Below are 26,979 nucleotides of genomic sequence, written 5' to 3' on the forward strand. Positions count from 1 at the left end.
CAGTTTTCTTAACGTCTGTAAAAGTTTGGTTTCAAGGTTATAACGGCTCATAAAATGAACTGAAATATGCTACTTCTTTTCTTATTCTCTGGAAGATACTGTGTAAGAATAGCGTTCTTTCTTTCTTAAATGTTTGGAAGGCTTCACCAGTTAAGCCATCTGTGTTTAGAGTTTTACTTGTGGAAAAGTTTTTGATAACAGATTGAGCTAGAGAAATATCCAGATTCTATGATTCTTCAAGCTTCAATGTTGGTGAGTTTTGTTTTTTTAAGAAATGTGTCCATTTTATCAAAATTTCAAATTTATTGATATAAAACCATTCACAACCTTATCCTTCGACATTTTTAGTATGTGGAGGATCTCTCTTTTCATTGTTGATATTGGTGATTTATGTTTACTATGTTACTACTTTTCCTTGATTAGTATTGCCAGGATTTTACCTATATCATTAATCTTCTCAGAGAATCAACCTTGGCTTTGCTGATTTTCTCTATTGGACATTCATTTATCATTTCATTGATTTCTGCTCTGTTGACTCTCTCTCTCTCTCTCTCTCTCTCTCTCTCTCTCATTCTCTCTCTCTCTCTTTCTCTCTTTCTTTCTTTTTCAGACTCACTCTATTGCCCAGATTGCAGCCCTCTGCAACCTCTGCCTCCCGGGTTCAAAATATTCTCCTGCCTCAGCCTCCTGAGTCACTGGGATTACAAGCATGAGCCATAGCACCCAGCTAATTGTTTTTTGTTTATTTGTTTTAGGTGAGATGGGATTTTACCGTGTTGTCCAGGCTGGTCTTGAACACCTGGCTTCAAGTGATCTGCCCACTTTGGCTTCCCAAAGTGTTGGGATTACAGATATGAGCCACCATGTCTGGCTTCTCTTGCTTTTTTTTGTTTTTTTAAAGGCAGTTAAGATCATCGATTTTTCAGCCTCTCTTCTTCTCTAGTATATGTGATGAATGCTATAAATTTCCCTGTAAGCTTCCTTTTCTTGATATATCATAACTTCATGGTTATTCAGTTCAAAATATATTCCAATTTTATTGTGATTTCTTGTTCAACTCATGGTGTATTTAGAAATGTATTGCTTGATTATCCAGGTGGCCAATATCATCACAAGGGTTCTTTAAATGCAGAAGCAGAGCCTCCAGAAAGAACTTAGCCCTGCTGACATCTTGATTTAAGCCCAGTCAGACCCATTTCAGACTTCTGACCCTCAAACCTGTAAGACATTAAGTTTAGTTACAACTGTAACAGGAAACTCATATACTTGATATATTTATTAAAGCGTCTTCAAGGTGTGGCATTATCTTTATCTTTTTTTTTTTTTTTTTTTTTTTTTTTGAGATGGAGTCTTGCTCTGTTGTCAGGCTAGAGTGCAGTGGTATGATCTCGGCTCACTGCAATCTCCAACTCCCTGGTTCAAGCAATTCTCCAGCCTCAGCCTCCTGAGTAGCTAGGACTACAGGCTCCTGCCACCATGCCTGGCTAATATTTTTGTATTTTTATTAAAGATGGGGGCTTTACCATGTTGGCCAGGATGGTCTTGATCTCCTGACCTTGTGATCTGCCTGCCTCTGCCTCCCAAAGTGCTGGGATTACAGGCTTGAGACACCACGCCTGGCCAATATTATCTTTTTCTCTCCCATTCCATGGAACTTCAAATTGTGCCCAGTATGTTAAGGAGAAAACTGGCCCTTTGTCAAACTTAGTTCTCTGCTTCTCCCTTCTCACTGGGATCTTGCCTCCACTTCTGTTTTTCCAGCCCCGAGACTGCCATCAGCTCAGTTTCTCTGTAAGCCAGCAGTGGCCCACTGCTCAGGCAAAGCCAGATGTCCCTTGGCCTTGTGCAGAGTGGCTCATCTTTAAATGTCCTGACTCTCCCTTCTCTTATTCATACCTTTGCAAGGAAATAGGGTCTATGAGGACGGAGATCACTTTTTTCTTGTCCAGCATTCTAATCCTAGGTTGGGAAATAGTGTCTAATATAATATTGGGCTCAAAAAATTATCAGCTAGATCAGTAAATGCACACAAATATCTCAAACATGAGTTGAGCAATCTCCTTGGCAGGCCTGTAGACAAAAACTAAATAAAGTCCAGAGGTGATCATTCCCCCTAAGGTTAATTATCCACCTAAAACTAACACAGCTTAAATCCAATAGTGGCCACTGTGTCCCTGACCCTAGATTAGATCAAACTCTGAAAACTTCATGTGTACTGGAACAAAGTCATATTGCAAAGATAGGACATCCAAAGTGCTAAAGTCATTTCTGTGCTTTGGTACAGGCTCTCACAAATAGCAAAGCAGAAGGAAGGCTAGATGCTTGTATGGTGGGAAACAGTTCAAAAACTTCATGGCAAAGATGGTCTTTGGAAAACTGGGAATTTATAAATTTATTATTAACTGTGTACTGGGCACCGTGCTAAGTGCTTTCCAAATGTTAATTGATAGTAACCCCACAAGGCTATTGCTATCCCCTTTTTGTACAAAGAGAAAGTGAAGCACAGAGAGGTTAACCAGTGACTTGCCCAAGGTCAGGTAGCTAGTAGATGTCCAAGCTGGCATTCAAACTAGGCAGGCTGCTTCCATAGTCCATGCTCTTCCTTTTGTGGCCTCTGGCATTTGTCTCTGGAGCAATTTCACACTTTTCCAAGGGATCTTGAAGTAATAATGGCATGTTTTGCAGGGGAGCAACACGTTTGTTTAAACTGTTTCCAAGTTCAGAATTGGTTAGATTGGCACTAGCTGCTATAATAACAAAGCTCCAAAGCCTTAATGATTTAACACAATAAGAGTTGACTTCTTACTAACATAAAGCCCATCTGGCAGCAATCGTGGTGATTTGTTGGGGTGGGAGTGGGGAGTTCACGTTCGTAGCTCCATTCAGTCATTCAGAGATCCAGGCTGGGAGAGGCTTTGCCGTTTTCAGCACTCCAGCCTGGACAACAAGAGCAAAATTTAGACAAAAAAAAAAAAAAAAAAAAAAAAAAAAAGTAGAGGTGTGAGACCGGGAGAAAAGACATCTAAAGAATGTGTTAACAAGTCAGTTGCCACTGTGGAGACTGGGGCTTAATTCCACTGGGGAAACTCTGAGAGTCAGAGTAGATATCCCATTCATGGGACATGCAAACAAGGGTTTTTGTGCACCAACTCCTGTCAGCCATTGTTGGAGTGTTTTCCCCCCCATGGGTCATAAATCCTCTAGCCCTCTGGCCTACTGTGCAGGTGGCAGAGCAGATTCCTAGTGCTACAGAATGCCTTCATGCAAGGAACACAGATGCTGGCAGCTGGAAGTGTCCTAATGTGCATGAATGCTAAGGGTGAGGGGGTATGGGTGGGACACTAAGGGTTTCCACGTGGTCTCTGCAAGGATCACCGGTAACACATGGACTCAAAAGACATGTCTTTGTCCCTCCCTGTCCAAGCACACTTCTGCTACGCAATGGGGAATGGGGAGGCACAAATAGAATAACAACAATAAAACTCCCTTTTAGAAAAGAGAGAAGTGGAGACCCATAACCATCATGGGTCAGTATCAAATTTGAAGTTGGGCAGACACTAGGAGGCTCTCAACTAGGGGTTCTGATTAGATCGGAATCTATTCTCTGACAGGAGCTCCTTTGCTCATTGCTCTCCAAGATCACTGGTACCTCCTTCGGGAGGATCTTCATTTTCTATTACCCTCTCTATCCATATCTGGGTATCGAGGAGTTCGTGCTCCTTGGGGCTATGTGACTTTTCACCTACTTGTGCTGTGAAAACTTGAGGACTGTATCAAAGTCTGAATACTCCAGGTTTCTGGTTTGGTTCAGAAAGTAATTATCTCAAAATGTTTGCAATCTTGAGATCTATTTGCTTCCAGTCAGTTTCACGTGGTAGTTTTCAACCTCACACACACAAAGGAAGGTCAAGGGTAGGGCCCGATTCCACCAGTGAACATACTTGAGACATTTTTAGATTTAGATGGTTTATTACTTCTATAAATAGCAACAGAGAAGCATAAGTGAAGATGCCATCTCCCTGGGTCTGATGATTGCAGTATGACCTGTGGGATACTCCATTGCTAAGAAGCTAAATCTAGATAGCAGCTAGTGCTTTCATAGCCTTCAGTCCTATCATGAGGGGAGTGGGGCAGAAAGCCCCATATATCATCAAAACCTGGGAGGTGATGAGAAACTATGTCATGACAGCCTCTTTGGAGAGATAGAAAAGCGAGTGAGAGATACCTTTCTAGTAGCTCCTTAGACACCTCCCATAAGGATGACAAGGTGTGTGCCAGGGCTCAGAGAAGTTGCAGTTCAAGTCTTTGCCTCTATTGATTTGTGTAAGCTTATCAATAGAGTAAGCCATGGCAGAGCTGTTTTATGAAAGTGGTCCTCTCTCCAGTTCTTTCCTAGACATAATTTTAAAATCTGATTGCTGTCTTTGGCCCCATGCCTGTGTCTCTTAGTTGATGGCAACTAACTAGCTTGGGTAAGAAGACCATATTCTTTTTTTTTTTTTTTAGAAGAAGTTTCCCTCTTGTTGCCCAGGCTAGAGTGCAATGGTGTGATCTTGGCTCACTGCAATCTCTATCGCCTAGGTTCAAGTGAATCTTCTGCCTCAGCCTCCTAAGTAGCTGAGATTATAGGCACCCACCACCACACCTGGCTAATTTTTCTATATTTAGTAGAGGTGGGGGTTTCACCATGTTGACCAGGCTGGTCTTGAATTCCTGACCTCAGGTGAGGCACCCGCCTCAGCCTCCCAAAGTGCTGGGGTTATAGGCATGAGCCACCACGCCTGGCCAAGAAACATATTCTTTTACTAGATCTTTTCCACATGGTCGGGTTGTAATGGACATTTGTTGCTCAAAACCTCTCTCAGGTTCATCTCTTGTTTTTAGGACATAGATGAAGCCAGCTTTTTCAACCTTGCAAAATCTCACATACTTGGATGTTTTTGAATCAGGGTCTTGCTGTGTCACTTGGGCTAGAGTGCAATAGTGAGATCATAGCTCACTGCAACCTCAAACTCCTGGGCTCCAGCAATCCTCCCACCTCAGCCTCCCAGTAGCTAGGATCACAGGTGTATGCCCCCACACTCAGTTAATTAAAAATAATATTTTTTAGAGATGGGGTCTTGCAATGTTGCCCAGGCTTATCTTGAATCCTTGGCCTCAAGCAGTTCTCCTGCCTCAGCCTTCCAAAGTGTTAAGATTGTAGGTGTGAGCCACTGCACCCAGCCTGGATTTTTAATTTCTCTTTATTTTTGTTTGCAAAAAGGCCAATTCCCTGTGCTTGTCTTTTTCTTGTAACATCTAATTAAATGTAGCCAGTAGCAACAAACACAGAACAGAATGTGCTGCTGACATTCTATTTTACCTCCTCTTCGCTAGAGCTCAGCGGACTTAGTAGGCCTATGTTCTATCTTCCAGGTCACTGAAGACAATAGTTTAAACAAATGTTTTGCTAGTCAGATTATTTCTGCAGCAATAAAATATCATTTACTAATTTTACTTTTAAATTGTATATTCATTTATTTACACATATTTATTAACTTACAGCATGAGAAACATAAAACTCTATCACTCAAAAAAACTCTATTTTTAGTTTGTTTTTAATTTTGAGAAATATTATCTATGTAGTAAAATACAATTCATATTCCCACCACCCATATTGTAAAAGTAATTATTTTCTCTTATTGTTTCCTGTGTTTTCTTTCCCATTCTATAAACAGAAAATGTTGCCTGTAATCTCACCCCAAGCAGGGTCCGGAGAGACTAGCTCTAGGTGACAGAAGTGCCAGAGAAACAGGAAACTCACACTAAATGCCAGGAAGGTGAGGAGAAAGTTAATCCCCACTCCCAGCTACTTTTTTCTCTTTCATTTTTTTTTGTTTGTTTGTTTGTTTTGTTTTTGTAACAGTCTTGCTCTGGAGTGCAGTGGCACGATCTCAGCTTACTGCAACCTTGGCCTCCCGGGTTCCAATGATTCTCCTCCCTCAAGCTCTCAAGTAGCTGGGATTGCAGGCGCATGCTACCATGCCTGGCTAATTTTTGTATGTTTAGCTCTACTAAACATACAAAATGGGGTTTCACCATGTTGGCCAAGCTGGTCTCGAACTCCTGACCTTGTGATCCCCCTGCCTCAGCCTTCCAAAGTGCTGGGATTACAGGTGTGAGCCACCGCACCTGGCTTCTTTTTTTTGAGACAGTCTCACTCTGTTACCCAGGCTGGAGTGCAGTGGCACAATCATGGCTCACCACAGCCTTGACCTCCTAGGCTCAGGTGATCCTCCCACCTCAGCCTCCCAAGTAGCCGAGACTACAGGTGCCCACCACTGCGTTCGGCTAGTTTTTGTATTTTTTTGTAGAGATGGGGTTTCACCATATTGCCCAGGTTGGTCTCAAACTCCTGGGCTCATGTCATCAGCCCACCTTGGCCTTCCAAAGTGCTAGGATTACAGATGCCCAGATTCATTTGTTAAAAAAATTGTAAATATTAAGATGAGGGGGTCTTGCTATGTTGCCTAGGCTAGTGTCAAACTTACAACCTCAAGCAATCCTCCAGCCTAGGCTTCCTAAAGTACTAGAATTACAGGCATGAGACACCACACCTGGCAAATATGGAATGCTTCACAAATTTGTGTGTCATCCTTCCACATGGGCAATGCTAATCTTTGTATCATTCAATTTTTTTTTTCAGTAAATATGCTGCCAAAGCAAGCATGGAAACCTCAGCTTCCAGGAACATATCATAACCTTTCCCCGTTTTCACCAAAGTTTTCATGGACCACAAACCCACATACAGTTAATTCCCTGTATCTGGGGTTCCACATCTGAGGGAGTCAACCAACTGGGGATCAAAAATATTCAGAAAAAACAAATACAATTTTCATGTAAAATTTCCTATCATGGGGAAAAAACCAACAATAAAAAATAATACAAAATTTAAAAACGCAGAACAATAAATACAAAATTTTAAAATACAGTGTAACAACTATTTACATAGTAGTTGCATAGCATTAGTTATTATAAGTAATCTAGAGATGACTTAAAGTACATGGGAGTATGTGCATAGGTTATATATAAGGCACTTAAGCATCTTCAGATTTTGTTATCTGTAGGCAGCCTTGGAATCAATCCCCTGTGGATACTAAGAAATGGCTGTAACCATTTTCACCCTTTCCTGAAGGACTGCTGTTCAAGCAAACTTTAATATGTATCAAAATCACCTGAAGGGTACAGATTAACAGCCCTACCTAAGTGTTCCTGACTTAATAAGTCTGAGGTTGGACCCAAGAATTTTCATTCCCCCAAAGTTCCCAGCAGATGCCAATGCTGCTGGTCCAGACACCACACAGGAGAACCACTCTATCCATTTACCAGGAGTACCTGGTACTAGAGACAGGCCCTCTCTGCCTATCTAGAGACACAAGATGGGAGAACTTGTCCCCTAGCGGTGAACTCTTGCTCTAAAGACAGGTCAACTCTGGTATCAAGCTCCAGCTGGCTAAAAGCTAAAGGGTGAATTTTTCTCCTCATCTTCACTAGCAGCATCTGTGAATCTCCTTCCTTGTGAAGTTTCTAGTTGGCCCCATAAATGCTGGGAATAGGCTCTCTCCCTGGTGTGGACCTTCACACAGAGATGGGCAGACAGCACGTGCCCAGGAGCAGTGCGGTGTGTCAGGAAAGGCATGGGCAAATGACACAGTTCCTGAGCTTCACTTTCCTCATATTCATAACACGAGACAATGATACCCGCATACTACAGGGTTGCTGAGAAGAGTAAACGGGAATAGGAGCAGGAGTCCCATGTTAACTGTAAAGTAGCTTAGAAATAATAATGTTTACAGATTCAGGTCAGATTTGCACCTTAACAATTAACTGTGGTTTCTTTTTCCCCCCACCTCTAGTGATTTTTATTTTTTGTTTTTAAGGCTTTTTTCACCCTTCCCCCAGCAGTAGCCCTTTAACTTTGAGCCCCGGTGTTACTGATTCTGACTCATTTTGGAAAGAAAAAATCAATGATACTTATTAAAGCACAGTAAGACAGATTTTATTCAGGACCATCAGGAATAGGTATAGCAACCATGGCAAAGGGATTCTGAATTAGGAGAGAGAGAGTGGGCTCAACTCTAAATACAGCATGGGTAAGTGGGAATTTATAGCCAAGGAACAGAAGCCTGGGGTCACTGGATGGAAAATTACTAAGAAGTAACTTCAGGAGTAAAGGGGTTTCTTGCTGAAAATAGGTTAAGCTGATTAGACATCAGCTGGGGATGGTAGAGGATGAGGAGCCTGATCAGATATTCAGAGTGGAGGGTTCTAACTGGATTTTCCAAGGAAATGCACAGATAAACCTACAAGAAGTTTCAGGAGTCTGACTAAAGTTTGGCCAAGCAAAGAATCTTTGTCACCTTCCATTAGTGTATTCAAACACTTAAAACTCAAGCTACTCATTACCATCTTTAGGCTCTAAAAAGAAAAAACAATCAAGGGACATGGCATTATACTTTTATATTAGTAAATCCAAAGTCATTTTCTCAATCTCAGCAGTCAAGAATGAAAAAAAATTTTTTTTGAATAATAAAAAGAAGCAACAAAGTTTACCACTGGTTATCACCGAGCTAAGGTTTTGCAGCCCCATTTTACCCCCTCTCCCTTTGCTCTTTGCCATTTGAACCTTAGGTTCAGTCACAGAATCTCCCCAGTACTGAGGCAGATGGAGAGAAAGAAAACGGAGATGTCCACTGAAGGTGCGGAGGAGGGGAGACCACTGCAGATTTTGGCAAAGATCCCTTTGCATTTGCTGTATAGTAAGTCATCCTTTCTTCCCTTGCCATCTTGTGGTTGTGTCGGGTAGTGATTCCATTCTTGCTATGTTGGAGGAAACCACCCAGTCCGTAGTCAAAAGACCTGGATGCAGTCTTAATTCTACCACTTACTAGCTGTGCGACCTTGAAGCCATCATTTAAATTCCTCCGTTTTTACATCTGCAAAATACATCTACCACTATTTGCCTCATGGAATTGTTTTGGATAATACATCCCACGCATGCCTGGTATAAGGCAAGTGTAAAATATCTATTGAGGAAATCCTTTCTTTCCCTGGCTTTTTTTAAATATTAAAAGAGTATTCCTGGCCTGTGATCCTACCTCCTGAACCGACGGAGCTGGGCTTACTTGCAGTGGAGACTAGGCCCGCCCTAGCAAAGCCCTCAACCCTGAACCCACCAAAGCTTTCCCTGGCCGGGCGCGGTGGCTCAAGCCTGTAATCCCAGCACTGTGGGAGGCCGAGGCGGGTGGATCACGAGGTCAAGAGATCGAGACCATCCTGGTCAACATGGTGAAACCCCGTCTCTACTAAAAATACAAAAATTAGCTGGGCGTGGTGGCGTGTGCCTGTAATCCCAGCTACTCGGGAGGCTGAGGCAGGAGAATTGCCTGAACCCAGGAGGCGGAGGTTGCGGTGAGCCGAGATCGCGCCATTGCACTCCAGCCTGTGTAACAAGAGCGAAAACTCCGTCTCAAAAAAAAAAAAAAAAAAGCTTTCCCTGGAACCCCACCGCCTACGGACCGCCCACTTCCACTTTTGACATTTCCGCTCTCTTGGCTCAGGTGATGATGGCGTCACTTCCGCCGGAAAAGGTGAGCGAGGCCGCGCGGTTGGCGCGAAAGTCGGTTCCAGTTCTCGGCAATTTCCGGGGTCGCTAGCGTTTGCTTTGGGCTAGGGGCGGCGCCGAGTCGGGGGAGGGGGCTGTGCGCCGGGCTGGCGCCCGACCCCAGTCACCGTTCTGCGGACAGCGAGTCCCCCGACTCGCCGCCCGGAGACCCCCAGGCTCCAACGAGGTAAGTGAGGCGCGGAGTGGGGAATCAGCTCCTCCTCGGCCCCAACTGGGGTTCGCGAAGCCTTGTGTGGCCTTCTGGGCCCTCTTTTCCTGTCCTGGTAACTGGCTCTGGGACCGGCGGGTGGGCCTTTGAAGCCGAGAGGACGTGGCTTCCCTGATGCCAAAGCCGGGCCTTTTCATGGAGCTGGGAACCGGAGCATCTAGCCTTATGCGGGGGCATGACCATGCTAACTGGCTTCCATGTTTACATTTAAAATCCGTTTACTGAGGGATGAACGAACCTCGCAGGCCGTGGGCATCCGCAAGGACAGATGCACTCTGTGTATCCTTAAAACAAGTGCAATTGAGTGTCCACTGACAATTGAATGTCCCTAAAGGGCTTAGAGCCTTCCTAGCAGGGCCCTCCTCAATGTATTCAATTCGAGAACGTTAATTTTGCTCTCTGATTTGCAAGGATTGGTGTTGTCATCTTTTTCCTTGACACTGCCCACATTCCAGGGTTTCTTAACAAGTGCCTTTGATGAATTCACGGGCAGAGCCAGAATGTCTATCTTTAGGCATTCTTGCCTGCACAGAAAAATAGGTGGGTTAAACATGCAACTTTATACCTAATGTGGTTTTTGTTCTTGTTAATGGTTCCTTTGACAGTTCAGAAATGTCCAGAAATGACAAAGAACCGTTTTTTGTGAAGTTTTTAAAGTCTTCAGACAATTCCAAATGTTTTTTTAAAGCTCTCGAGGTAAGAGTTGAAAACGTCTTAATACCACGAATTAATTTCCTTGTTTTTAAGTGTTTTTGATTTGTTGGGCATTTATGTCTTAGAAATAGATATTTCACTTTCTTAATTTTATAGTCTACATTAGTACAGATATATCATTGTTACATATTTTTGAATTGATCTAAGTACATCATTATGTGTTTCATGGGTTTCGAAGTCTATTCCACATTGCTGTTTAATGTGGATGACTTGCAGTTCTTGGAAATGAAGTTGTTTCCATTTGTCTCCTAACCAGAGTGGTCCTTAGCATGCTGTAAAAATTTGAGTCAGTAGTGTACTGGTCATAGCTCAAATTTTTTTGGTTAATTGTTAAAAGTTATGTTTTATTATGTACAGCATAATAATTGGATGATAGTAGGGGTGATGTAGAGCCTTGCTTCTCACAGACCACAGCAGTATCAGCATGTCCTGGAATGCAGAATCTTGGGCTCCAACCCAGACTTATCAATTAGAATCTGCATTTTTAAAAATATCTCCAGCGTGCATTAAAGTTTGAGAACTATTTGTAGCAGATTTTTTTTCAACTTCATTCAGCAAATATTTATTGAGTCTTCATGATTCGACAGGCACTTCTTTAGTACTTGGGATACATCAGTGATGAGAACAGGCAAAGATTCCTGTTCCCTCAGAGCTTATATTCTAGCAGGAGGAAATAGACACTAATCAGACACAATATATTAGGAAGAAAAGCAAACGAGGTTAAGGGGTTCCAGAAGATGTTTTTGGGGGGGTGAGGAGAGGAGGGTGTTATAATCTTAAATAGAATGTGATCAGGGAGGGCTTTATGGAGAAAAGGATATTTGAGTAAACGTAAAGGAGGTGAGATAGCCTTGCAGGTATCTGGAGAAGAATGTTTCAGGCAGAGAGAGCAATGTTATATAGCCCCTGGGAAAGTGTCTGTAGTCTCTGTCCAAGTTTAGTGTACTGTTGTGTAGTGAGTGAGGGATGGGGGATGAGTACTAAGGAGTGCTTCAGAGAATAGTGGTAAAGAGGTCATGTAGGGCCCTAGAGCCATTGGAAGGTTTTTTTTTTTTTTTAAACAATCTTTTCTTTCTTTTTTTTTTTTTTTTTTTTTTTTTTTTGAGACGGAGTTTCACTCTTGTTACCCAGGCTGGAGTGCAATGGCGCGATCTCAGCTCACCGCAACCTCCGCCTCCTGGGTTCAGGCAATTCTCCTGCCTCAGCCTCCCGAGTAGCTGGGACTACAGGCACACACCACCACGCCCAGCTAATTTTTGTATTTTTAGTAGAGACGGGGTTTCACCATGTTGACCAGGATGGTCTCGATCTCTTGACCTCGTGATCCACCCGCCTCGGCCTCCCAAAGTGCTGGGATTACAGGCTTGAGCCACCGCGCCCGGCCATTGGAAGGTTTTAATCAGAAGAGTAAATGTGATCTGACTTACAGTTTTAAAAGGTTTGTTGTATTAAAGTAAGGACTTCAAAATTGGTTCAGAAAATTTTTGAGGGCTTCCTGGGTGTCAGGATATAGTAGCTAACAAGATACAAAATGAAACTTCCAGGGGTGAGAGACAAAAACTATAATTAATATATATATATATATATATATTTTTTTTTTTTTTAAATAAAATAGACTAAATGCGTAGGGGAAGGGTATTTGAGAAAGCATGATTAGGATAGGCATCTCTGGGGAGGTGACATTTAAGCACACCTGATTGAAGTGGGGAATTAAGTCAGGTGAAAACCTGGGAAAAGAGTATTACCTGCTGAGAGATCAAGAGCAGAGCATCTAAATGAGGTTATGGTTGGCTTCTTCCAGGCTTGGCAGGAAAGCAGGAGTGGCTGGAGTAAGCAAGAGAGATGAGAAGTAGGAGGTAAAGGTGGGGAGGTAGGCAAGAGCCACACTGAGTTACCTTGAAGGCCATGGTAAGAAATGTGGATTTTATTCTGGGTGCAGTGGAAAAACATTAGGTTTTGAGCAGAGAGTGACATGGTCTGACTTGTATTTTTTAAAAGATTGTTAACTGCTGTGTAGAGAACAGATTTAGGACAAGGAAAGGAGAAAGAGACCACTTGGGAGGCTTCTGCAGAGGTGTAGGTGAGATGTGACGGTGGCTTTCAATAGGTAAAAGGGTGGATTTGAGGTGGAATTTCAGTAGGACCTAAATACAGGGGAGTAATTTCAGGTACATTCGTATTTTTTCTTTCAGTCAATAAAAGAATTCCAATCAGAAGAATATCTTCAAATTATTACAGAAGAAGAGGCATTGAAAATAAAGGAGAATGATAGATCACTTTATATCTGTGACCCTTTTAGTGGCATTGTCTTTAATCACCTCAAAAAGGTTTGCTAACTTCTAGTCTGTTCCTTTGATAGTCTGTTTTTTGGTTTATCTTTGCTTCAGTGGACATACATTCTTTACTGATCATGAGATATTATGCAACTTATGAGTACATTGGAATTCTTTTCAGTTTGGGAAGACCAGGATTGAAAGGCTAATTTTGTTATAATAGGCATTTTTTTTTTTTTTTAAGACAGTCTTGTTCTGTTGCCCAGGCTGGAGTGTAGTGGCCTGATCTTGGCCGTCTGCAACTTCTGCTTCCCAGGTTCAAGTGATTCTTGTGCCTTAGTCTCCCTAATATTTGGGATTACAGATGTTTAATACCATACCCGGCTAATTTTTGTATTTTTAGTAGAGACAGGGTTTCTTGATGTTTGCCAGGCTGGTCTTGAACTCCTGGGCTTGAGTGGTCTTGTCACCTCAGCCTCCCAAAGTCTTGGGCTTATAAGTGTAAGCACTAAGGCAGTTTTGAGTGAAAGGGTCTCTTGATGTTTATTTCTTTTTCTTTTTTTTGAGACTGGTTCTCACTCTGTCTCCCAGGCTGGAGTGCAGTGACATGATCTTGGCTCACTGCAACCTCTGCCCCCTGGGTTCAGTAATTCTTCTGCCTCAGCCTCCCTAGTAGCTGGGACTACAGGCGCCTGCCACCACGCCTAGCTAATTTTTGTAGTTTTATTAGAAATGGGGTTTCACCATGTTGGTCTCGAACTCCTGACCTCAGGTGATCCACCCACTTTGGCCTTCCAAACTGCTGGGATTACAGGCGTGAGCCACTGTGCCTGACCTGAAGTTTATTTCTTTTGATAGCTTGCATTGTTTGGTTTGCTGTTGTGTGTGTTTAGTGTATGGTGTATCTGATAAATTATGTAATCTTTATTTTTTTCTTATTCCAATTTGCTGATTTTTCTACAGTGCTCATGAACTTTGGTAAAGAATTGGTAAATGTTACAAAATGTAATTTTCTAAGACTGATGGTCTTTTCCTTCTTACCTCATTTAAACTTTTCTCTTTTTTGTAGCTTGGCTGCAGAATTGTTGGTCCTCAAGTAGTCATATTTTGTATGCACCACCAGCGATGTGTCCCAAGAGCCGAACATCCAGTTTATAATATGGTTATGTCTGATATAACAATATCTTGTACAAGTCTGGAAAAAGAAAAAAGGGTAGATGTTGACCTCATCATGAATGATCAGTCTATCTCTTCTCATACTTAATTTTTCACTGCATAGAAGATAACTTAAGAGACCTTCCACTTATTGTTCATGACTTTTAAGAAAGTTCAATTTACAACCACAGTGTGTATATATGTATATATTTATATAAATATATAATGTGTATATATATATTTATACATATATACATACTTTTAAAATTGTACTTTAGGTTCTGGGGTATATGTACAGATCATGCAGGATTGTTGCATAGGTACATACATGGCAATGTATACACACATTTTTTAAATAAATTGTAGTGGAATTTTTGTTGAAAACTGGCTAATTGAAATTTTTTGATTTGGTTTAAAAAGACACTTATTTTTTAATCACTTAGATTTTTCCACTATAGGTGGATAGTCTTTAAAAAAAAATGATTCTAAATCGCTTGACTCAGGGAGGCAGAGGTGGCAGTGAACCAAGAATCGCACCACTGCACTGCAGCCTGGGCGACAGAGTGAGACTCTGTCTCAAAAAAAAAAATAAAAAAGGATTCTAAGAGAGAGCCATAGAAGTGTGTGTGTGTGTGTGTGTGTGTGTGTGTGTGTGTGTGTGTGTGTGTGTGTATTTGAGGCAGGGTCTTAACTATGTCACCCAGGCTGGAGTGCAGTGGCACAATTACAACTCATTACAACCTTGATCTCCTGGGCTCAAGTAATCCTCATGCCTCAGCCTCCGGAGTAGCTGGGACTATAGACATGCACCGCGAAGTCTGGCTAAAAATATATATTTATATATCATATAGATATAATTTATGTTGCTAAAAATACACATATATTAAAATATAGAGAAACAAAGATTATATATCCTTTGTATAATAGTTTAATACACTCATCGAGTTGAAAGGGATAAATATAGGAAAATATTTTTTAAATATAATTCATATTTATCTTCCAAAAAATAATTTGGTTATTTAACTCTAATTGTGTGTAACATTTATGTATTTAAACTATCAAAAGCAAAATGTATTTTTGATATAGTGTATAAAAATGGAAGCAATATTGTTTGTGTCAGTATTAATGTATTCTCTTTTGGGGCTGTAGGAAGAAGTTCATAGATATGTACAAATGATGGGCGGACGAGTATACAGAGACCTTAACATATCAGTAACTCACCTTATTGCAGGAGAAGTTGGTAGCAAAAAATATTTAGTTGCTGCAAACCTAAAGAAACCTATTTTGCTTCCCTCTTGGATAAAAACACTTTGGGAGAAGTCGCAAGAGAAGTAAGACATTTTTATATTTTCTAGATTTGAAAAAATGATGCATTCAATCATTTTTGGCATGCAGTATACTCTTTGGATTTATTATTCAGGAAAAAAAATACTGTCATTACTCTCTTTCTCCAGCGAAAACAGAAGAGCAGAATCTGCATACTCTTATTACCAGATAAAAGTTGACAGGCATTATAGAATGGGCTAAGGGTTTGGCAGTAGCTACAGAGTAAGAAATGCTTTGGTGATAAAGTTCTCAGCTGTAAATGTTTCTGAAATAATAGAGAAAACCAGTTTGGCAAGTCTTTAGCTTTTATGTTGCATCATCCTTCAACACCATTCCCATATATTAAGATAGAGAATAAATTAGCCATGTTGGCAGTTACATTCCTTCCAAAAGGGGGCATATGTAAGGTTTAATATAAACGTATATAAGTCACCAGCTGAGATGTGATCATTTAATCAGTGTTAATTGAGCCCATTTTATGTATCTGACCTGAGCTAGGCATTAGATACATGTGGTAAGCAAAACAAGATAACATCCCTTCCCTCATGGAGCTTAGAGCCTATTTCAAGGGGCACACTTAAATTTCCCCTGAAACTAGATAAACAACCACAAGACCAAATACCACAGAATTCTATTGGCATACGAATTGTATCAGCATTTTTCTGAGCTTGTTTTCAACACCATCCAGCATATCCTGAATGTCTCCATGTCAGCCACTCTCATTCCCAGTGTGATTACTTCAGCACATCTGCCTAGCATGGCAACAGAATAATGACATTTTTGTTGGTGTTTTGCCAAAAATCATTGCTTTTACTTATAAAGAATAATGGAAAGATTGAAACGTTCCTTTTTCTAATAGGCAACCAAAGTAACTTTGGGTTTTTAAGTAGAGATTCAGACGTATAATTTTGGAAAATATATCACTTTGACCAGCAAGGGCTTAGAGTTAAGGAAATGTATATTTTTCTCTTAGAACAGTTTTGAGAGACTGTATCTGAAACAATTACTTTGTATTAAAACCTGTTATTGAGCTAGGTGAGCAATTGGTGTTATTCTGTTTGGTAGTTCTCCTTTTTAAAAAAAAATCGTTATAAATCCTAGAAAATAAGGAAAATAGTAGTGATATTTGTGATGTTATCATTGTTCTTTTAGTAAATTTAAAACTATCTGGTAAATGTAATATGTTCTTTTTAACCATTTGATTCCCACAGAAAAATAACTAGATATACTGATATAAACATGGAAGATTTCAAGTGTCCTATCTTTCTTGGTTGCATAATCTGTGTGACTGGTTTAAGTGGCTTAGACCGGAAGGAAGTTCAGCAACTCACAGTTAAGCATGGAGGTCAATACATGGGACAATTGAAAATGAATGAATGTACACACCTCATTGTGCAAGAACCAAAAGGTAAAACTGTGCTTCACAAATGGACACGTGAAACATTTTCTCTATTATTTAGTTTTTGTTTTTTTTTTTTTTTTTTACTTTTTTGAAATAGAGTCTTGCTTTATTGCCCAGGCTGGAGGGCAGTGGTGCAGTCTCGGCTCACTGCAACCCTCGCCTCCCAGATTTAAGCAATTCTCCCACCTCAGCCTTCCAAGTAGCTAGGGTTACAGACACCTGCCACCACACCTGGCTAATTTTTGTATTTTTAGTGGAGATGGAGTTTCACCATGTTGGCTAGGCTGGTCTCTAACTGACCTTAAGTGATCCATCTGCCTCAGCCACCCAAAGTGCTGGGATTACAGGCATGAGCCATCGTGCCCAGCCATTAGTATTTAGTATTTTTAAATCTTACAGAACAGCTTTTACTTCTGACATGTCATTTATCTAGTTTGATACCGTTTTCCCTAACATCTTGCAGAAGCCGTTTGGGTCACAGTCTAAACTATATAACTTTTCTCATATTTATTCGTGTCATTTAATAAGTATTTTAAAAACCAAAACTTTTTACTGTTTTATGTAAGCTTACTTTGGTATCTTTTGATTTTAAAAAAATATTCCTCACACAGTTACCAAATAATGAAAAGAAGTTTGGGTAAATAAGAAAACTAATACATATAGCTAAATGGCATTTCTTTCTAATGACGAAAGGCTTGACTTAGTTTCAGTTTGACTGAATGAACTACAAGTTATAACTGGAAGACACGCCTTGCAGAACATGAGGCAGTAAATGAAAAAGACATTACTAACCAAGAAAAATTCTTTAAAATTGTTTTTAAATTTGGTGTTCCGTAACATTATTCTGGATAACTTTTTATCAGCATTCTTAAAATGCACCCAAATTGATAAAAGATGAGTTTTGTTAATGTTTTTGTTATTGTTCTTTATATGTGTACTGTGTTTTACTAAGCTTTCTAGACTGAAAAGTAATTAAGGTTAAATGGTAATTGTCCTTAAGTCAGAAATTGGGTATGGCCAGTTGTGATAGGATGATTGTGAGTAGAGTTGATACTGCCGTTCTTTTTGTGAATTTGAAGGCAGTTCACTGTTGATTATCAAGAATGCCGGAAAACCTTTCATGTGACATACAGACTTCAGTTTCTCTGTGATACTCCTTCAAAATACATTGTGTTAAAGGCTTTTAAGGTAATAAAAAGATACATTTTTAACATAATTTATCTTTTGGCTTATCTCTCCTGGACTTTAAGTAGAAGCCTGTTGACATTGGAATCCCAGTGTTCAAAATTGGGATTTATTATAGTATTACACACATTTACAATTTTCACATCATACAAGCTGATTTAAAAGAATTAAGTGATGGAGCCTAAATTCAAACCAAAGTCCAATATTAATTGTTATCCCACAGTTGCGCCTGTCTTCCTGCAGTTTGTATAAAAGATAAACCCCCTCACATGGCATGCGTATTTATACAACACATAGAAAATTTAATTAGGCAATAAACTAAACTACTACTTTGCAATAAACTGTGTAGCATACTGTTTAAGACTAAGTGCTGGTAACTTCAATTTGGTTGATAGATTTTTAAAAATAACGTGTTACAGCTGGAACCTGGGAGCTGTTGCTTATGCCTGTAATCCTAGCACTTTGGGAGGCTGAGGTGGGCAGATCACAAGGTCAAGTTTGAGACTAGCCAGGCCAACATGCTGAAACCCTGTCTTTACTAAAAATATAAAAAAAAATAGCTGGGAGTGGTGACACATGCCTGTAATCCCAGCTACTCAGGAGGCTGAGGCAGGAGAATCCCTTGAATCCAGGAGGCAGAAGTTGCAGTGAGTGGAGATTGTGCCACTGCACTCCAGCTTGGGCAACAGAGCAAGACTCTGTCTCAAAAACAAACAAAAATTAAGTAACCTGTTATAATCTGAATACTTCTGCAAAGATAGATTTTAATGGTTTTCATTTCTCTGTTTCTCCTATTTTCTCTGTTTCTTAATGAACACTACAGGTCAGAAATATGAATGTGCCAAGAGATGGAATGTACACTGTGTGACCACGCAGTGGTTTTTTGACAGTGTTGAAAAAGGTTTTTGTCAGGATGAATCCATGTACAAGACAGAACCTAGACCAGAAGCAAAGACTATGCCCAATTCTTCAACTCCTACCGGCCAGATGAACACAATTGATAGTGAGTCTCATTGAAATTAAAATAATCATTCTAAAGACAATCGTTTCTGTGTAATAATCAGTATATTAATAGGATCACTGAGATAGGGAATTTTTCTTTTTTGTTTGTTATGCTTCTAGGCATCATTGTCTAATAGTCAAATTGTATAAAAAGTTAGTACTGAACTGCTCCTAATTTTTTTTTAGAATGAATGATTGCTTTCTGTTATACCCTGATGTCATGCAAAAGATGATCAAAGAGATTAAGAACAATAGTGGATAGAGGCTTAAGATAAAATTTACTGACATGCATATTTTAATACGTTTCCTTAGTTTATGATTTTGCCGCTGTTGTTATAGATCATCTGTATTTGTATAAAAATTAAAACTGGTTCTATTTTGTGGTGTCGTGTTGGCAAAATGTTAAAAATCTTTTTATATGTGAGCTTCTTGGACCTTAAAGTCAGCAAATTCAGATTTTTATGGGAAACAAGACCCTATTAAGAAAATGTGTCTTGTTTTCATTTAAATAAGATATGAGGCCTAATTAATTTCATTTTCCCTTTTTATAGTTCTCCACTAAGATTTCAGTAAACATCCCTGCATCTTACTTTGGAAGTTATTTGTTGCCCTTTATTTGTAAGAAAAGTTAATCCATAAACAATATGTAATCACGATTATTTTATCTCCCATAAATTTATACATGTTTTCAAAATATGTAGGTCGTACTCTTTCAGATGTCAGCAATATTTCCAACATAAATGCAAGTTGCATAAGTGAATCGATATGTAATTCACTTAACAGCAAACTGGAGGCTACCCTTGAAAATCTGGAAAATCTGGATGTCAGTGCATTTCAAGCAGCTGAAGATTTATTAGATGGTTGTCGGGTACGTCTTTATTATGTAATGCATGCTGTAAGTGATGATATACATTAGCATTTCCTAGCCTGACTGAAGATTCTTCAGAGTTGGGCTTGCTCCTTACTGTCTATGTAAACCCTCCTCTCTAGCTAAGTAGATGTACTTACTAGACATGTCCTCCTTTGGCTGTGAGAGTTACTCTGTGAGTCATCTTCCTCTGTTATCTTTTAGACGTTCATTTCAGTTTTTAATTCTTCCCTGAACACTCCTAACTACATTAATCTTTCCATCTATTATGTTTTGAGAGCACTTAGTTTCTGAATGACTTATTGGATTTATTTATTTATTTGAAATAGGGTCTCACTCTGTCGCCCAGGCTGGAATGCAGTGGCACAATCATAGCTTACTGTAACCTTGAACTGCTGGGCATCAGCCATCTCTCAGTCTCCCAAGCAGTTAGGACTACAGGCATGTGCCACCACACCTGGCTAATTTTTAAATTTTTTTGTAGAGACAAGGTCTTACTGTGTTTCCCAGGTTTGGACTTTTATTAATAACTAGCATTTAAGTGTTTACAGTGTATTAGGCACCATCCTAATAATTTTATGTATGTTAATATGTTATATATAATCTCGTTTAATTCCCACAAATAACTCTAAAGTGGATATTATCTTGAGGGTAAGACTCAGTTAAAATTCTTGTTCAGAATCACACAGAGAGACATTAAGTAACCAGTCATCTACTCCAAAGTCCGTATTCCTCACCATTTTAGCCACTGCTGTGTTTGGTATTTAGTGGGTTATTTTAATTTTTTAGTATGTGAATAACTGTCTTGTAAGTTTATTGATGGAAATATCATATGCTATGCTTTTTCAGCTGTCTTAGATTGGAATACTTAACGTATTCCTATTTGTACAATGACTTGGCTCTGCATTAGTTTTCACAGAGTAGCAAAAATGTAACCCTACCCTATTGTTAAGAGAAATTGGGCAAATTACCTTAACCGTTTTTTTTTTTGTTTGTTTGTTTGTTTGTTTTTTTTAACTTACCAACTTACTAGCTAAACAAAAGGTGGGTTTTTTGTTTTTGTTTTGAGATGGAGACTCTCTGTTACCCAGGCTGGAGTGCAGTGGCATTACCTCAGCTCACTGCTCATCACTTCTTAGGTTTAAGTGATTCTCCTGTCTCAGCCTCCTAAAGTAGCTGGGATTGCAGGTGTGTGCCACCATGCCTAGCTAATTTTTGTAGTTTTAGTAGAAATGGGGTTCCACCATATTGGCCAGGCTGGTCTTGAGCTCCTGACCTCAAGTGGTCTACCCACCTCAGCCTCCCAAAGTGCTGGGATTACAGGCATGAGCCACCACACCTGGCCTAGAGATGTTTTGTATGATCTTTTGTCCTAGCTAGACTCTATTCATTCCAGATCTGACTTTTAATTGTTTCTTACGTATAGGAAATATATGATTCCAAATATTTGTTAAAATATATTCTAGTAATGGGGGTGATTTAATTTGCGGTGTAAATGCAGTTTGGAATAGATTTGTCATGCTTAAAATTTTTTTAAGGGCACCTTATGTAAAATAGAGGTAAAAAGATTTTTATATTGATTAAATTGACTTAAATATATGCATCCTCATAGTTTAAATTATTGCATACATGTTATTCTCAGAGCATTGTGTTCAGGTCTTTGACATATGTATTTTTTTGTTCAAGCAACTCTGTGAATAAGGTGACATGAATTTATAGTTAAGAAAATTGGTTTAAAGAGCTTAAGCAACTTACCTGTTGTCGTATTGTTAATCATTGGCAGCTGAAACCCCCACCCAAAAAAAAACCCCACAATTTAAGCCCAGGTGTTCTGATATCAGTTTACTTTTTTTTTTTTTTTTTTTTTTTTTTGGAGATGGAGTCTTAGTCTGTCGCCCAGGCTGAAGTGCTGTGGCTCGATCTTGGCTCACTGCAACCTCCGCCTCCCAGGTTCAGTTCTCCTGTCTCAGCCTCTCGAGTATCTGGGACTGTAGGTGCATGCTACCACACCCAGCTAATTTTTTTATATTTTTAGTAGAGGTGGGGTTTTGCCGTGTTGCCCAGTTGCCCAGGCTGGTCTCAAACTCCTGAGCTCAGGCATTCTGCTTGCCTGTTCCTCCCAAAGTGCTAGGATTACAGGTGTGAGCCACCGCACCCAGCCTAAAGTTTACTATTATAATTACTTTAAACTTTACAGGTAGTGAGACTTTCACAGTTAAAGAAGTTACCTGCATTTTAAAAATTGGTATGCACTAATATTTAGAAGATGTTGGAATCTGGCTTCCATTTTATTTATGGCCTCAAAATACTTATCAGGTATCCACTGTGAAAGATAATAATGCTGTATGAGATTGTAAAAAGTGATTAAAAAATCAAAGTTGTGGCTGGGAGTGGTGGCTCATGCCTGTAATCCAAGGACTTTGGAGGCCAAGGCGGGCAGATCACCTGAGGTCAGGAGTTCAAGACCAGCCTGACCAACATGGTGAAACCCTGTCTTAAAAAAAAAAAAAAAATCAAAGTTGCAGAACTGTTAAAAAATGAAAAGTTTTAGAATGCATTTATTCATGAATCTTAAATGTATACGAGTTGTTTATACACAATGAATTTAGATATTTTAGTTTTTTTCTATTGAGAGAAAGCATGTTAAATACCTTAAATATTTTCTTTCTTGCAGATATTTCTTTGCGGTTTTAGTGGCAGAAAGCTAGATAAACTGAGAAGACTTATTAACAGTGGAGGTGGAGTTCGTTTTAACCAGCTTAATGAAGATGTGACTCATGTTATTGTGGGAGATTATGATGATGAATTGAAGCAGTTTTGGAATAAATCAGCCCACAGGTTTTTTTTCATTTTTTAATTCAAAGCAATTTCTACTATGTAATGTTTCTTAAAATTGCATATTCATGCAGTTATGGAAACTGCATGACAAGTGGGATGATGGTCTTTATAGCTTGCAGTAATACATAACTATGTGCTATTTTTGTAGGCCTCATGTAGTGGGAGCAAAGTGGTTGCTAGAGTGCTTCAGTAAAGGTTATATACTTTCTGAAGAACCATATATCCATGCTAATTACCAGCCAGTGGAAATTCCAGTTTCAGATCCACCTGAAAGTAAAGCAGCTGTTTTAAAAAAGAAGAACAGCAGCTTCTCTAAGAAAGACTTTACTCCTAGTGAAAAGCATGAGCAAGCTGATGAAGATCTGCTCTCTCAATATGAAAATGATAGCTCTACAGTAGGTAAGAAATATTTGGTTAGTATTTAGTTAGTAAGAAATATTTTAGTAGCCTAATACATATATGTGTGATCTCTGCCAAGTTTTCTAGATTTTGAGTTAAAGTAACCTTTTTCTTTCCTTAAAATGTTGCTTGTAACTTTTTTTCGGAGCAGGTAAGACAATAGGGCCCTGAACCCTTTAACCATCTCTCCTCTCTTCAGCTAATTAGCTCTATTTTGATTTGTTATATATACAGGCATTGATTGATTTGTGTGTTTGTAGTAGCATGAGCCTTTTATTAAAACCTTGTAACAAATGCCTCTTACTGGATTATTGTGGTCTTTAATGCATGAAACACTGCACTGTGGACTACCACCTCAGCCTGTACTCTTAAATCTTGTAGTGAGGTAAATTGCCAGTGAAGCATTATAAACAGCATTGCTTCTTTTTTATTATGAAAAGACTTTATGAAATATATAGCCAAAAATATTAATTTCAATAAATTTAATGTGTATCATAACTTAAAATCTAAAGTTAATCAGAATTTTAATCTACTTCTTGAATAAAACAAGAACCTTAGAATACTTTTTTTTTTTTTTTTTTTTGAGGTGGTGTTTTGCTCTCGTTGCCCAGGCTAGAGTACAGTGGTGCGATCTCGGCCCACTGCAATCTCCACCTCCTGGATTCAAGCAATTCTCCTGCTTCAACCTCCTAAGTAGCTGGGATTACAGGCATACGCCACCACACCCAGCTAATTTTGTATTTTTAGCAGAGATGGGGTTTCTCCACGTTGGTCAGGCTAGTCTAAAACTCCCAACCTCAGGTGATCCACCTGTCTTGGCCTCCTAAAGAGCTAGGATTATAGGCGTGAGCCACCGCACCGGGCCTAGAATACTTTAATGATCACAACTAGCCCTGCTTCCTCTCCCTACTCATCAACATACTCAGCCTATGTGATTTTGTCTAGTATTTTCATTATCTTTTAAAATTTCACAATTAGGCATTATTATCCTTTTATAGGGTAAATATCTGTTTCATTTACTAACATGTTTAACTTTCTTTGCTCTCAATTGTTTTTACATCTGAGACCTCTCTTCTGGAATCATTTTCTTTCTTCCTAAAATATCCTTTAGAAACCCCTTTAGTTTCTCTGAAGACTCTTGAGCTGGGTATACAATTCTAGATGTTTACTTTGTTTAAGCACAGAGACTCCTTTTGTACAAAAGAGATAGTATTTCATTGTCATCTATTTCCCTGACTGCTGGATAGGAAGTCAGATGTTATTCTGTCATTCCTTTACAGGCTGGAGTGCAGTAGTACAATCTTGGCTCACTGCAAGCCCCACCTCCTGGGTTCAAGCGATTCTCCTGCCTCAGCCTCCTGAGTAGCTGGGTGTATGGGCGTGCACCACCACACCCAGCTAATTTTTGTATTTTTAGTAGAGACAGGGTTTCACCATGTTGGCCAGGCTGATCTCAAACTCCTGGCCTCATGTGATCCTCCTGCCTTAGCCTCCCAATGTGTTGTGATTATAGGCGTGAGCCACCGCACCCAGCCAGCAATTTTATGTATTATCCTTCAGCCAATAGTACTTGGTATAGGGCAGGTGATTAGTTTCTTAAACCTTCCTTTCTAAGGCAGTTAGTGGTTTACTGACTTTATAAGGACGAAATGATAGTAAATCTCAGTGGATCACCAAGCATCTTAGAAGGCTATAATATTTTATAGTTAATTCTTAAAATTGCTTTTGATTTAGGGGAGCTTTTTGAATGATTTGTTTTGGGTGAGATCTGTTTGAAAAGTTATGCTACTACTAAAATAAATGGAAAGAACTGCTGCAGAACATGTTTATTATGAGTCTCCTAACAACTTGAGTTTTACTAATGGTTTATAAGAACTTAGTGTTTCTACTTTGTTTTTGTAGTAGTAGTCTAAAATTCTACTGGATTTCTTCCTCCTTCCCATCTTACCAACAATATATAGACATTGAACAGTTATTTTTTTTTCCTAGATATGACTGCATAATAGTTGTACTTGCAAAAAATAGAAAGGTTTTTACTTATAAAACAAACTGCATTTTAACAAAACTGTTAAAAAACAAACTTTCCAGAATGTTTTACAGTGTTGCAATACCTTTATTTCCATCTAAGCTTATTCATTCTCATGAGTATATCTATAAATTGTAAATATACTATTACCCTTTATTCCTTATGATATGAAACCAAGAGTCAAGGAGACTATAAAACTAGAACCCACCTCTCCTGACTTAGTGATCAGTAAACTCCCTAGACAACACTATGCTTCCTTAGTGTGAATAAGAACAATTTTAATACTTATGTTTAGTAGGAGTCATAAGTTCCTAGTGTGTTATCACAATAATTTACTTGCAAATGAAAATGCCAATGTCTATTGCAGTTGAGGATAGAAGTAAGAAGATGGCACTGTAACGTGGTGTTATGAACTCTGGAGTCAGACAGACTTTGGTTCATACCTCATTTCTGCCACTTACCTGTGTGACCTTAGCAAGTTACATAACCTCTTCAAGCCTGAGACTCCTTTTGTAGAAAAGGGATGTACTGATATTATCAACCTCACAGTTGGTATTATGTGAGCATCACATGCATGTAAAGCACTTAGTTACAGGGCTTATGTAAATGAAAGAATGAATTGTTGAATAGCTTCCAGCCTTGTTGGAATTGCATAGCATGGCAAACTTTTTCTCCAAAAGGGGAGACAATAAATATTTCAGGATTTGCCAGCCACTTCCTTATAGTTATTTCCATGTTAAGGGCTTGACAGTTATACCATTTAGAACTGTTAATTTTCTCCATAATGGTATTTTCTTAATTGTATGTTGAATCATCTAAACCAGTTTTGGAACTAAGACAGTCCTGTTGGAGGTATATAATTTTAAACTAATTCAAGTTTCTATTATACTAGGAATACCTAGAACTAACATGATCACCCTTGGTACCCCGAAGACAGGGTGAATCCATATCTCTTTACTGGGTACACATAAGCCTTAGTTTTGTAAGTATAGTCAAAATTCTTAGATTCCATGTTACATTAATATCCTTGCTAGGAAGTAAACTTTAACTAAAGGTAATTGTTTGTTAGAAAACATTTACTTTTCTCTTTCAGTTGAGGGTAAGAAGTCTGAAGCTGAGAAGTCTGAAGTTAGGCCCTTTAATGATTCTACTCATGTTGACCCGTTGAATGATTCTACTCACATTTTGCAAGAAGAAAACCAGTCTTCTGTCAGTCATTGCTTCCCTGATGATTCTACAGTTACTGAAGAAGGCTTATTTAGCCAAAAGAGTTTCCTCGTTTTGGGTTTTAGTACTGAAAATGAAACTAACATTGCAAACATCATAAAAGAAAATGCTGGGAAAATCATGTCCCTTCCAAGCAGAACTATTGCTGATTATGCCGTGGTTCCTTTGCTGGGGTGTAAGGTAGAAGCCACCGTGGGAGAAGTCGTTACAAATACGTGGCTGGTAAGAAAACACTAGCAGTTGAAATATGGTATTGAAGGATATCTGAATGCCAAGAAGGTTAATGTTGATTTCACAGGCAGTTCAGTTATAGTAAGTCGTTGTTTGAATTACAACACTCTTGATTTTGCTTTTAGCAAGGGAAATTCTAAAATAAAATGTGCAAGCTTCCTGGGCCTAATCCTGCTATAGTAGAGGTTCCTATTTCCCAAAGGCCACAGCAGCAACATTCCTTCTTAGGAGGTCTCTCTAGGGTCATCTCACACTGTTAGTCTTGTTTTCTCCACACTGTTAGTCTTGTTTTCTCACAACCAAAGCATCACTGGTAATTTCACTGGATTTTTTTTTTTTTAAGGTTTCAAGAATTATGAGAAAAATAGTATAAACTTAAAAATATATATATAAGGCCGGGCGCGGTGGCTCAAGCCTGTAATCCCAGCACTTTGGGAGGCCGAGGCGGGTGGATCACGAGG

At 39.2% G+C, this 26,979-nt stretch overlaps 1 protein-coding gene and 1 non-coding gene across 9 annotated transcripts in view; one reads left to right on the forward strand and one right to left on the reverse strand.

Annotated features, from left to right (window-relative positions):
* The window catches only part of TOPBP1 (DNA topoisomerase II binding protein 1), a 153,593-nt gene that overhangs the window by 81,673 nt on the left and 44,941 nt on the right, over positions 1-26,979 (forward strand). For 2 of the 8 annotated variants that reach the window (XM_032266254.1, XM_032266190.1), the window contains exons 2-10: positions 12,779-12,913; positions 13,929-14,072; positions 15,164-15,345; positions 16,552-16,748; positions 18,751-18,930; positions 19,631-19,797; positions 22,472-22,635; positions 22,784-23,034; positions 26,154-26,509. In XM_032266254.1, the coding sequence (XP_032122145.1) occupies positions 13,971-14,072; positions 15,164-15,345; positions 16,552-16,748; positions 18,751-18,930; positions 19,631-19,797; positions 22,472-22,635; positions 22,784-23,034; positions 26,154-26,509 (1,599 nt within the window). In that variant the 5' untranslated portion in view covers positions 12,779-12,913; positions 13,929-13,970. Of the gene's footprint in view, positions 1-9,613; positions 9,831-9,870; positions 10,413-10,477; positions 10,569-11,978; positions 12,495-12,778; positions 12,914-13,928; positions 14,073-15,163; positions 15,346-16,551; positions 16,749-18,750; positions 18,931-19,630; positions 19,798-22,471; positions 22,636-22,783; positions 23,035-26,153; positions 26,510-26,979 lie in introns of those variants that run through there. The other 6 variants (XM_032266200.1, XM_032266210.1, XM_032266246.1 and 3 more) reach the window with 6 other exon arrangements.
* Positions 6,600-6,709, reverse strand: LOC116544865. Its single transcript, XR_004266074.1, has one exon. It is a non-coding gene; the product is annotated as a U6 spliceosomal RNA (small nuclear RNA).

This window comes from Sapajus apella, unplaced genomic scaffold, assembly GCF_009761245.1.
Source record: "Sapajus apella isolate SASKATOON/1434 unplaced genomic scaffold, GSC_monkey_1.0 scaffold4, whole genome shotgun sequence".
In the NCBI taxonomy this organism is placed as follows: Eukaryota; Metazoa; Chordata; class Mammalia; order Primates; family Cebidae; genus Sapajus; species Sapajus apella.